The sequence below is a fragment of the Castor canadensis genome, chromosome 1 (genome assembly GCF_047511655.1).
Source record: "Castor canadensis chromosome 1, mCasCan1.hap1v2, whole genome shotgun sequence".
In the NCBI taxonomy this organism is placed as follows: Eukaryota; Metazoa; Chordata; class Mammalia; order Rodentia; family Castoridae; genus Castor; species Castor canadensis.
In genome coordinates, this window is record NC_133386.1 from 95,791,440 (window position 1) to 95,805,564 (window position 14,125).

The 14,125-nt window shown below is 33.7% G+C and overlaps 1 protein-coding gene across 6 annotated transcripts in view; it reads right to left on the bottom strand.

Moving 5' to 3' along the window:
- The window catches only part of Adgrb3 (adhesion G protein-coupled receptor B3), a 721,663-nt gene that overhangs the window by 51,461 nt on the left and 656,077 nt on the right, over positions 1–14,125 (bottom strand). For all 6 annotated transcript variants that reach the window (XM_074080490.1, XM_074080476.1, XM_020162286.2 and 3 more), the window contains 3 exons: positions 5,424–5,574; positions 3,372–3,441; positions 713–779 (listed from right to left, as the gene is read on the bottom strand). In XM_074080490.1, the coding sequence (XP_073936591.1) occupies positions 713–779; positions 3,372–3,441; positions 5,424–5,574 (288 nt within the window). The remainder of the gene's footprint in view (positions 1–712; positions 780–3,371; positions 3,442–5,423; positions 5,575–14,125) is intronic.

Here is a 14,125-nt window from a genome sequence, read left to right on the forward strand (position 1 = left end):
GAAATTTTGCACTTTACCATAATTTAAAAATTTAAGGAGTTATCTTGTGACTCCAAAAAGAAAAAAATAAAATCCTTATGCATAATATTTTGCATTGTCCTTTACTAGGGCTGATTTTTACCCCCTTCCCAACATCATCTGAACTATGCTACTGATAAGTGATGGGTAGAGGGGCGGAAGAGCCCTCACAATGAAGAGATATCTAGCCAACATGTTAGTGTTACTGAGAAACCCAGCTAAATATATATTGATACTTGGTAGTGTAGATTTAAAGAAGTTTTCCTTTTAACAGCTATATATATATATATAGACAGAGAGAGAGAGAAAGTGAGAGAGAGAGAGAGAGAGAGAGAGACTGATACTTGGTAGTGGTAGACTTAAATAAATTTTCCTTTTAATAGCTATACACATTGTACAGGATAGTATGAAGGTGAAAAGATAATAAATAATGAGATTCTATAAAGAGGAAGAATCTATTGAAATTTACTCAAACTTCTTCTGAAATCACTGTAAGAGAAATACTACACTCCCAATTTTAATATTCTTTAGTGTTTTAACATTTTAGAGTGAAAGATTGAAAACAACTGATGCTCAAGTGAAAGTAATAGTTCATTGAACTTTAAAATTTGTACATAATACTTCATCAAAATTGGCACTCTGATTTTTTTTTTTTTTTGCTAAAAAAATCAGGTAAGTTAATTTCAGTGTTTACCAGGACAACAGCAGCTGCAGGTCCAACAAAAGCGTAGAGTAGTCCTCCTTCAAGAGAGAGCCAGCAGCTGAAAATGACATTAGATAAAAACTAACAAAAATTAGTGATGAGTATTAAATCACTAAAGTGTGACACATGTAACTTCAATTACATATTTGGCCTTGGAATGTTGGTACATTTCAAAGATTTGTAATAAGAAAATAAAAAGCACTTGATGATGTAGAAGACGCTAGAATTAAAGCTCTTCTTGAATGAGAAAAACTTACTATAAGGCTTTACTTTCAAATAGTTAAAATGTTTTAGCCAGTGACATTTCTACACTTACTTTTATTATAAAGGTGATTTCTGCTTAAATTTTACAAAATGCTGCTTTGTCTCCCTTGTGGAATATTTCAAAAACACTTCAAAACAAGACAGTGTGTTTTGAGACTTAGGTATGCTGCTCTTCCTTGAGGCAGACAGTGCCTTCCTTGGGAGATGCTGATTTGAAGACATCATTGTGAGAAATGGGTAATGTCCATCTGCATACTTTTTCTCTTTTAATTTTACTGTTTCACAGAATACTAAGAAATTTCACTGAATATAAGCTTTTGAATGAAAATAAGTGCAGCTGTGCTCATTTCAAGGACCAAATTCACCAAGAGATGTAGGTCTGCATCAATAGAGGCATGATAATCCATTTGGGTAAAAACATTCCTTTTGTGGCAGTGGAGGGAAATGAAGATGCCATGACGCCATGGGGCTCAGCACTAGGGCTTTGCTGGGTGGCACACCCGACGTACATGCATCATCCAGGAGAGTGAGTGAAGCATGAGGGGACCATTTTCTTTTTTCTGCTGTTGTAGAGAGATGATCATCACTTAATCACCCATTTTTTGACACTGAACCCTTTCACTATTTTCTGTCACTTTATGTAATTAATGAGCTACCTTCAAAAGGAACCAAATTAAACAGTAACTCTTCTGTACCTGTTCCAACAGTAAGCTGGTCTACATTAAGTATGGTGGTGGTTACATGACTTAGGCATTTGTCAAAACTCACAGAACTATACACTTAATAGGGTGAATGTTACTGTATATAAATTATACCTTAATTAAAAATTTAATCTAGTAGTTATATATGTACACACAAAACATATATCAATATATTCATTCATAAATGTGATTGCATTTATTCAAAGCCTACAGTTAGTTACAGTCCCTTACCATAACAGCACACAGATCAAATTTCCTTTCTTATTTGGGGGTAGAAATTGAATATTTTTAATAAAATACCTGGAGAAAGACCTTAGTCTGACAGACTACTTTAGTTCAACATCTCTGAGTATGCTAATAATTTTCTACTGTATTTTTGTGTAAACTAATCTTCAAACTGAAATTTTGTTTACATTTTAAGGTATACTATCAGATTTAGTGTCTTTCAAGTTATTTTTCCCTTGGGAGTTTATTCTGTTATGGAGGAAATTTACAGTTATGAAGCCAGTACATGACTCATTGTATTGTATTTGGCTCTAATTTTAAACTCCTTGAAAGTAGGAACCACCTATAATTCTATTTCTTTCCACATTATCAATACACTGCCTTTGAATACTGGTTTCATCCAAAATAGTTATGTTACTGAAAAATGCATGATATTGGAATTTTTTCAGTTATATACAAATTGTATTTAAAAAAAAAGAGTTCCAATGACATGAGCTTTTTAAACTCTTAGGAAGTTTCTTTTGGATAGGAGGAGAAGTCATGTTCCTTGGTATGTTCTCAATTTGGATGAACCCACCAGATGGCCTAATTTAGCAGTGATTCCTACCTCAAACCCGAGGACAATTAAACAGAACATCACACTTTTAAAATAATGCATTTAGGGGTGGAAGCCCAGCTCAAGTAGTAGAGTGCTTGCTTCACATATACAAAGCCGTTGGTTCAATCACCAACACCAAAAAACCAAATCTCAAGTAACAAAAAATTGCGCATTTAATAAGATTCACTCTCTTTCACCATTTCTCAACTGCCACCTCAACATGAGACCAGATACAATAAAAAAATGAAAGCATGTTGTTTAAAACTTGAAATATTAAAACAAACATCACTTTAAATTCTCGTATAGAATTTATCAGCATTACAGCTTTTATCCTTTCTAATCCCGTCTAATTTATTCCATAACCCAGACATTTCTCCTTTGGAATTTGATTCCCTGGATCTATAATTTTTAGCATGTATTACTCTAAACAGCAACAAGCCTGAATTAGCATAATAAAAGTTAGTTAATAACAATATACATTATCATCAATGACATCAGAGGTTCAGGGCAGAACTACATTCTAAAAGGTAAAGCTTTATCCTGTCAAGACTAATAGTCCTGAAAAAGGAAAGTATTTGATATTCAGCACGCACAGTAAATATTGGCCTATTTTAAAAGGCAAATGACTTAAACAAATTAAGAAACTGGAAATCGAAACAAGGATTCTGAATACTGCTGCAGCATTTTCTTCTTAAACTTTGTGCAGGTGAGTTACCTGACATTGTTCTTCATTAATGTGATTTCTGCCATTGTTAAGGACTCTGACAAAACGTGAGCCAGCAGCAGTGTCACCAAGATAAATGAAGCCTATTCAGTGGCTTGCTTAGTTACAAACATGACTTATCATTGTAGATGGACTTACTAGTGGTCAGTGCCATATCCTTTCGTCCTGGTGAAACCAACAGATGTGGCTACTACTAATGCCGGTAAGCCTGCAAGAAAAACAACGCCACACTTCATATCAGCTTCACACACTGTGCATCCTGGCCCAGGAAAAGCCAGAACAAACTCCATCTATCTAAATCAGAGCACCTACTTCTGGATGAATGACCTCATGAAATATGTTTCTGTTGCAAACTTTCTTTCAGGTGCAAAAACATAAGAGAGACAGCTAGTTTTTAACTTAGTGCACTTCCTTGATGTTGCTAGGTTACCACCACATTTGACAAGAGTTTAAGGGGAAGTAATAACAGAGATTTAGTATATCTTTTAAGTTTTTTTTCCCCTAAGGGTTTGCACTGTTATAAAGAAAATTTATAGTTATAAAATCAGAAAGGCAAAAACTGAATGTTCTGGTGTGATGGACTATCACAGAAGTGGAACATTCAGTTGGCCACATATTGATCCATATCAAGTTGTAGTTGTAATAAGATTGAAAAATAAATCTTATTAGTTAACCCTTTCTTTATAATTTACTACTAATAAAAATGTAGGAACAAAGTGAATAAGGAAAAAAAATGTAGGAGCACATCTGTACCAAGTCTGTTCTTATAACTTCTTTTAGTTTATGTTTATATGAATCACAATTCATTCAAATTTAATGGGATCTTCCTTATTTTAGTGAATAAAACTCAATCTCACGATGTTCAAATGTATTTTTTCAAGGTTTTGGTCATGCAGTCTTTTCAGGAAGCTGATGTTTGCCTTTTCAGTTTAAATAATCCATCACTGAATCATCCTTTTGTATGCCCTCTGCCTGTTTTCTTTCTTCCAATCATGTCCTATCTTTCCTGCTGTCCTTTCTTCTGTGGGCCTTCTATAGTGACATTATGTTTATTCATGAGGTTTAATGATAACAACTATGAAGAGAATCTCAGAGGGGATCACCATGTTTTTTTTCAATTAAATGTTCTACCTGTGACTATGCCGCCATGCTCCCACCATGTTTTGAATGAATGCTGGTGATGATATGCACATATACATGGATGAACATCTTCACCAGCATTCATATATATATATATATGTATATATATATATATGTATATATATATATATATTCTCATACATATATATATATATTCTCATACATATATATTCATTGCAATGTAAATTGTACACATAGTTTTCTTTCCCTCCCCTCCTCAGCCTTCATCCTGCATGTCGTTTGTTGACTCTTCAGATTGACTGGATTGAGTTCGTTAGAAAAAATTCTCTCCTAGGTGATAACTGAAGATTAATAGTCTTCATTTCATAAAATTTGAATTTATATTTTGTTTTTAAATTCATTATGTTGCATTTGTTTGTACTGAAATTTACATGCCACTGTTATACCCATGGGCTTTAACTTTTTGCTACACAAAGTACTTTTATATTAGCTGTAAATTTGGGGTCCAGTTGCAAACATTTCCCTTAAGATCTTTAGTAACATAGTTATTTAGTTGGTAACATGGTTACCAGCCCTGGAACTTATCACTCTTTCCTCAGTCTGGCAGCAATTCCCTGTTTTCTACTTTTAAGGACCCCGCTGACTACATGTGAGGTTTTATTTATTCTCCCTGTGACATGGACAGCTTTATCCTTTAATTGTTTCAGATTTCTTGAAATAGATTCATTAAAGTTTTCTTGGGGTAAGAGCATACCTAGTGAACCATTCTGCTTTGAGTCCTGAATATTTTAAGGCATTTTGCATTTTCAGGGAATATTAGCAGGAAACACTGTTTTTCTGCCTGAAGACAGCTTAGATCTCATCTCACACAAAGTTGGCACTATTGTGAATGGATGAGTTAAATGGGCATTCAATACTTACTCCTTTGTAAAGTTCCAAATAACCAATGAGTGTTCAAAAATGACCTGTTCATATATCCAATTAGACACAAAGTAGCCTGGTGACAATCACTTTCTACTGCTTCTTAATATAGGTGCTCAAAGTCATTTTAACAAAGCCATTTGAAAGATTGTATTTAAAAATGCTTACCCCATCCAAGGCACAAAAAGCGTTTCCTGATAAGTCGTGTCCTAATTTTTCCAGTTACAGCCATATATGACTGCCACGCCTCAGTCAAAACCCAACAGAATGAAGCCAGGAAGAAAAAGTGCAAAAATGCAGTGGTGGTAGTACAGATACTCTGTGGAAACAAACAAACAAAAAGACTCATACTGAACCTGGGGTGGGGATCCATATGTCCTTCAGGGCATTGTTAATTTCTAACTCTTCTCTTACTTGTTCTCAGTTGCCATTGTCATTATGTACAGAAGTTGGAAAGACTGCAGTCTTTATGCTGCATATAATGTCAACCATAAAAAAAAAATGTGTCCTAATTCCATTTGTGTGTTTAATTTTTTTTTATGAGGAGAACCCAAAATATAAATTTAAACTCAAAGGAGATTAAAATTAAAGTTAACTGCTTTACTTGGATTTTTTCCTTGAAATATAATTATGGGAATGGTCCTTTCTTTGGCTTAATTTAAGTAACAGACATTTCGCATAATTGTTTTGTCTTCAGTCTTTATCTTTCCTTTTTGCCCCAAAATTCTTCTTCATTGTTTTATCTGTGTTGATGTTAAGATTACATTTGCTAGTGTAGCAGCCTTTCAAAAAGAAAAATTATGTTGTTTTTATATGTGCATGATATTCAAGATATAACAGCAAAGTACAAAATGAGGTTTGGCTAATAGCCTAGAACAAAAACAACATATGTATTTTAAAGTACTTAATACTTTGCTTCGGTGTTATTACATTGCAATGTGTCCTAATCAAGTAATTTTGAAAGGCTAATCGAGTCACTGGCAGTACACTACCATGATTTCATAGATATTTTTCCTCCTGCAATTTAATCATCCTAAAAGTGTTGGCCTTTGGCTGTGCCTTGCCTGCAAATATCAGCACTTCATTTTGGTGAGGACTGCTACTTGTTTCACTATTGGTATAATTTCTTGTGTAAAGTTTCTTGAAATGCAAGTCTTTATAAAGCAGAACCAGCAACAGAACAAATTTCTTCCTTTGTCAGTTGGTCTTGTTATCTCCAAAGATTGAAAATAGCTAAAGACAGTAGAACTCAAAACAGAGAAATAAGTTAAAACTCCCATCCTCCCATGTCCCACCATAATTCATTGCTAAAGCAGAATCTTACTGTAATTTTTATTTGGGGGCCCAAAGTATTCATATAAATTGTTTATTGGGTTGAAACTTAGCAGATGTAATTAGCTCTCCAGTTTTTTTCATTCTACATGAGGGACTCCATCATGTTTGTCTCACCAGGTTGTTTCAGTGATGACAGAGAGGGAATGTACAGAAGCTGAGTAAGGGCACACTAGGCCACCAGTTATGACTGTTATGTCATTCTATAGCAGCACCTAGAAGATGTCACCATTTTCAGCATGTTTCCTTATTTCATGTAATATCTACTTAGTACTTAAGTTTATGCTTACAAAATCAATAGCGTTCAGTATGACAGAACCATGGGTTTCTTGAATGTTCTTCCTTACCTGTGCTCTACTCTCTCAGATAGAATGGACAAGCTTAACCAATTGTGATTTCTTTTATACTTTAGATATTGGGACTTTATTTTTCCAAGCTAAGGTTTAAGTTGCCTACAGGCTGACTACTTCATTAATTCCTGATTTGTAGTCCCAGATCCTAATTTGAAAGGTAACTTTTCTAGTCAATATCTAAAGAACTTGTTACACTTTCTAATTTGCATTTCATTTCCTTCCACGAATCTTTCTCATTTTAGTCATATGTGTTAGCAGTGCTATTTCTTTTCCATTTTTAAACTATTAATATAGGGTTTTAGCACACAATGTGAAAATGTTGAAATGTTAAATCCTAAATGCTGGATGTATATTATAAGAAATAATAAAGTATATGCTTTGCAAGCACAAAGCTCAAAGTCCTGAGTTCAAACTCCTGTCTCACCAAAAAAAAGAAAGAAAAAAGAAAAAAAATAATAAAGTGCTCAACATCTTAATGCAGAGATTTAAAATTTGCACTTTAATACTAACATAGATTGAAGTGCATATAATTTGGGGATGTTGACTTTCTTTCAATAATTCATGTCTTTCTGAACAATATGGCCATAGTCTATGGGGGAGAATGCACTGTAACTAAAGAAGTACAGCATATTTCTACAGAGAATAGCATTCTACTATGGCCAAATATTTAGATGTCTTAAATGTGCTGGACATAGGTATCTCACCCTAAGAGATGTGTATCCATGGGTTAGATGAGTCTAAAGTCATAAAACTAGCCTTATATGGGGAACACAGCAAAGCCTGTGATCCTGATCTGGGAAACAGAAAGGTAGCTACATTTCTTTCAGAACCACATGAAGAAAGGGGAGCATAAAATCAAACACTTGACACATGAAATACGCATTGGTTTTCCATTGAATTATATCTTCAAGTTACAATAATATAGTGTTTTTAAAATACAACTTTTATACATAGGATTTTTCAAATGATCTCTATTATTTTACACAAATGTTACATCACCTTCCACAAGAGTGGTCATTCTAACCACTGATTTTAGGATGCTTTGACCTCTTCTCTTATCTCACTTGAGCAACCTCCTATGATCTAAAGTACTTAAGTCTCCTTGGTACTGTGGACTTTTACATTTATAAACCTCAAACTCTGATTCTCCTTTTACTACAACAGGTTCATATTATGATTTGAACCACTGGAGCCACCATCATGACTTTAGGTCCATAGCTTTTCCTTTGGAAGCTTCTGTGGATCTACTCTTAACTCCTACTTAGCTGCATATTCCCAGTGCCCCATTCCAAATGTAAGACTCACTAATATCTCAAGCTGGTTGTCTAATTTTCTTTTTCTGCTGCAACTTTCCAAATCCCAGTCTGGTCTCATCTGTGTCACAGCTGATGAGTGTTATTGACAAATATTACAAAACTTGAAAGCAGATTTAAGTGGGTAAACTGAGCACTATTTATGCCTATCATCCTCATGTACACCCTTCACATCGAATGCTTAGAGACACTAGAAAAGATTTTCTTTAAATAACTGACAAAACTGTGATGAACTAGAGTCTGTGAGAAATTTCATAAGAACCAAAAGTGGGTGAGAACAGATTGAACATACATACCACCCAAAACTAGGTATTGGGAGCAGGGATGAAGACATGGAAAGAAGAAAAAAGTTACAATACATGGATGACACTGAAGTTTGAAAATCTGTTTTCTTTTTTTTTTAAATTTTATCATTTTTACATTTACTTACATGTGTATGCATTATTTGGGCCACCTTCTCCCCCCATCCCTCCCACCCCCTGGTAAGAAATGGAGAAATTAGGGAAAGACAGCATTTAAAGAATATTATGGGAAACTTTCTCTTGGCTGAAGGATATATTAGAGATGAAACATACACAGTTCTAAATACATTGTGACAAAATTTGTGAGCATCAAAAAGAAAAAGAAAAATCTTAAAAGCTTTCAGAATGAAAAGGAAGAAGAAAGATTACCTACAAAGAAATAAGTATTAGATTGACAGCAGATTCCTGTGAACAACCCAGGACACAAGAAGGCAAAACAAACAAACAAACAAAAAAACCCCTCTACTTTCTAAAGGAAAATAACTTTGAAGTTAGAATTCTACACCCAGCCAAACTATTATCCAGGTGAGAGGTAGGAATATATTTTTAGAATTAAAAGTAACTTTGAAGTTTACTACTTTGTGATTTTCTCTGAAAAAAAATCCAGACAATATAAACCATTTAAAATAAACTTCTGGAGGAAGGAATGAAATGAAAAAAGTGCTAGGTAACAAAGAAAGTAATAAAATACATTGTATCTAAATAAGCCTTTATTGCATATAATTTTCAAAACATAGCATTTGGATATAAAATTCAAATTAATGTATGTGAGGGTTAAAGAATGAGTAGAACGAGAATTGCAAGAGAACAAAGGGAAACAGAAATATGCTAATCCATTTTATTTTTAGGGATATTAGAGATACTGATTCACTCTAGATGACAGAAAAGTATGTTTGAACATTTATATTAAAATGTTAAAGTAGCCATTAAAAATTACAAATACTAGATTTATAAAGTAGTCAAAGAAAAACGGCACTAATGAAAATCTATTAGTCCAATCAAAGATGGTAAAGGGACCACAAACTAGAAAACATGATAAATGGAAAAAGGAGAAAACAAAAATAATTCCAAAATATCAGAAATTACAATAAATAGTAGTGATTTAAATTCACTGGTTAAAGGTTAAAAACTTTCATGTTGGATTAAAAGATCTAATTTCAGTAATGTATTTATGAGACATCCCTCTAGCCCAATGAACAAGAAGATGGAGAATGAAGAGAAGAGCTATATTAAGCAAATTCTAATAAGCAAAATTCAGATGTCACAATGTTAATAATGGAAAAACCATTCAAAGAGACGAAGAGGAATTTTTTATAATGAGAAAAAGAGCAGGCATGAAGGTGATTCAGAGGTTAGGCATCTCTATGAAATCAATAGTGGTTTTTTTTTTTTACAGTTTTTGTGGCAAAAATTGAGAGAATTAGAAGGATAAACTGTCAAACTAAGATAACAGTGAAGGATTTATGATATAGAAAAAGTAAAGGAAAAATAATGGTATGGGCAATTACAATGATGTAATCCTTACAATCGTTTTCACCCTTGTCAAGTCTCAGCATTGCTTTTTGTTTTCTTGTATCAGATGGCCTTTCCTCCTACACCACAGAGGAGGGACAGACCACCTATATTATTACTCTCTTCATATTCTCATGCCTCCCATCTTGAAATTTCTCCCTAACCATCAGGGTCCTTCCCAAAGCAGGCCCTTTCCTTCTAGGGCACAGTGGAATAGAATAACCAGAAGGCTGATCTCATGTGTGACAACACACTGAGCTCACATACTGATTGCTCCATTTACTGCTTGTTACTTAAAATCTTGGTGCCTCTTTCTTTGTCTGAAAATCAAGGATGATAAGAAATAAGAGTACCTTCTACACAGGATTGCTGTAGGCTTGCCTAACATGCTGCACACAGGGAACCTGATTCATAGGGCCCATCCTTTTGAAGGGGGAAATTTTTAATTGTTGTATCATGAAATACAATAAAACTTAGTATTTTTGCAAATAAATATGCTTTGTATTGATAATAGATATTATTTTTATTAATAATAGATAATAGATATCTACAGTAGCATAAATATCTCCTCACGCTATTCATTTCTTCTTGAATTAATTTTGGAAATTTATATTTTCTTAGGAAATCATCCTTTTTTTTCCTTTTGGTGACTTGAAATCAGGGCAAGTGCTCTACCGCTTGAGAAATTCCCCCAGTCCTTTTTTCTGTAGTTTATTTTTCAGGTAGAGTCTGTGCTCTCTACCCTGTGCTGGCCTAGAATCAAATGGAGGTCCTCCATCTCCACCTCCTGAAAAGCTGAGATTGCTGGTGTGTACCATTATGCCCAGGCCCTCCATTCCTTTTCTGTTTTTCAGTGTGTTAGTATATGATTGTTCTCTTACAACTTTTTAAAATACACTTTTTCACTTCCAATGTTGCTTACCTATGTTTCTACTTTCTTTCTTTTAATTAATTAATTTTTTTGAGATAGGGTTTCAATATATTTTCCAGGGTGGCCTTGAACTCAGTATCCTCCTGCCTCTACTTCCCGAGTGCTAGGATTACAGGCATGAGCCACCATACCAATCTTGTTTCTAATTTCTTATTAGATAATTAGAGAAGTCCATTCTAATTTTTTCATACCTTAATGATTCTTTAATTCTATTTTGAAAAATATTATATTGTTACAGTGATAAGTTTTTTAGAGTTTGAAATGAAACTATTCTCTGCTTTTTACTTGTCAGGTTCTCTAGAATTCTAAGGAAAAAGATGTTTACCCTAGTCCCAACAGCATTCAAATAAATGAGAGAAAGGTGTTCACATTTAAAAATAATAAGCAATCTTAATTATGGTATATATTGAGAAATGAAGGATTATTTACCATTATAACAATATAATGAAGCAATTGTTTTTGAGTTATTTAAGGAATTTCATAGTTTCACACATTGACGTCTATAACAAAGAAATTAGACAAAGACATATCTCTTGCTGTTCATATGACATAAAATATGTACAAGATATACATGTACAATATAATCCTGGGCACAGCAGTTCTTCCTTCTATATGAATCATGGCATAAGAAATCATAGTTATTTACCACACTGAGTTAAAAGACAGTTCTTTAAAGGGTATGATGATAAGTATGTATTATATTATTCAAAAAATAATAGTTCTTACAAAAAGGAATTATTGTGAGGATGAAATAAGATAATGGATAAAAAAGGATTTGAGTAAAGTTAACATACGACTTCATACATAGTGTTAATAAATGATAGTTTTGAATAATAAGATGACATAAGAAGCTTAGCCAAATATATGAACTGAGTTTTGATTTGGAAAAGCAAGCATGTTTGAAGATAGGTGACCGCCTCTTAGAGAATGATCAGAAAACTCACCGATCAAGCACCTACCTGACCTTAAGCATTAATTTTGCATCAATGCTACAGTGGAAATATTTTACAAAGGATGTAATGAAGCTCAAAGAAATTAAATAACTATCTAAAGCTACTCAGGTAGTAAATGGAGAAGCATGTGTGCTTTTTACTAAAACATGCTACCTTGTGCTCTGAGGAATTCAGATTTTGCCAATGTTAATTTTATGTAGTTATACCATACCTTTTAAAGTTTCTTCAAATTCTTTTTTAAATAAATGATAAACAAAAATTATATTAAATTATGAGTCTTTCATGTCCAAATGATTATAAATAAAACAGAGAAATACACCATTTCTAAGTATATTTTTGGTTCTGGAGACACTGCAGACATTTGGATCAACATATGCAAATGTACTCTGACATTGTCAGGACACAGTACGTCAACCTTGATGAAACAGTTCATGAAAACTAATGGGAGTTGTGAAAATAGGGGTCATCATTTCATAAAATTAAATAAAAACTATTATGGCATGAAGGATCCAATCCACAGCTTTTTGTATTATTTCTTTATCCAACTTCCATTATTCCATAGTTGCTGTAATGTGTAACACTGACAGCAATGTTATTTGCAATGGTTGACAAATGTCTCTCAAATACCCAAATGCTTACCCTGTGAACTCTTCCTCTTGGATGTAACAGGAGATTTTGTTAGAAGACTTATGATGGGCTTTAGTTCTTTCTTGGAAACTCTTGGTTTACCATTAAGCACAGGTTGCAATGTTTGCTTATGACACAAAGCTATAGTGAGGAAATAATACAATCTCTACAATCCATCTTTCTTTAAAATTTTGAAGCAGGTTATTTTCTGCATAAACAAAATTTCTGTCACAATACAGACTCTAAATGGATGAAATTCCAAACAGTCATATATGACACAAAATAATTGAGTGAAAGAATAATAAAGCAGTTGTTAAATGTATCGCAAATAATTAAAATACAGCAGTCCTGTTAAAAAGAAAATAAATGCTAGATGTTAGTAGAGATAAAAATCTATTTCAAAGATGTCAAAAATATGTATCTTGCAGAAAACTTGCTCATAATTTGCAGACCTTGTAAAGTTTGTCACACAGAATGGGAAAGTCTGATTTTTTGAAATATGTCCTTTGGGAATCCAAATATTTGTGCATATGCTTCATTATATACTGTTGTCTCCAGGCTTAGCAAAATGACAATTTTACTCAAAATGAAATAAAAATAAAGCTACTTGCTAAATAAGGCCAAGAGTTCAACTAAAAATTTACTAATAATTTAGAAATTCCAAAATGTTTTACAAGCTCTAAGATATCGCTAGGAATTGATTCACACTGAATCCTGCATCTGTAAAGGAAATAATTTGTGGTGGGTTTGTACCCTTATGTGTGTTCAGATATCTCTTCCTAGTTGTAAGCACCATATATGGTCCCTCAAAATCAGGGATATAATATCCAAGTAAAAAGCTACTTTCAACTTGTAACAAGCAGAGTAAATAAGACTGCAGCCCTGCTGCTTGAATATCTAGGCTTTGAAGATGTTTCTTTGATGACTTGCAAGGAAGAAGAAAATAATGCTTTTCTATCAAGAAGGCATTTATTTATTCTGTTTATCATGTTAGATAAATGGTCTTACTGGTATCTCAAGAATATTTCAATGTGGAATGAAATGTTGATTAGAGGCACCACGGTAAGAAAAGAGCCTAGGTTTTAGTGGCAAGCTGGTATTTCTCAGCTTTGGCTGTACACTGGTGTCATCTAGGGAGCACTAAAAAATATGAACCTACTAGTGCTATGCCCTGACTCCCAGATGCTGATGTGTCTGAGTGAGGTGCAGCTGAAGCCCTAGAACTCTTGCCGCTCCCCTGGTGATTCTCACATGCAGACAGGGCCCAGAATCAGTAATGTAGTCATGCACTGACTCCTGGCAACTGAGGCTTCCAAATGTGTGATCTTACACAATCCAGCATGTCACAGCCTCTGTCTTTCATATGCAACATGAGAGTGAAAATATCTACTCTGTAGGGCTTCTGGGAAAATGACAATAAACACAAACTCCTTACCTCTTATCAGATTCTCAAAAGTATTAGCAACAGGGACTATTCGAGCGTCTTCTCAACCCACTATACTCATTTATCTGGATTTGTCCAGTTCTTAAAATTCTAGAAAGAGTAC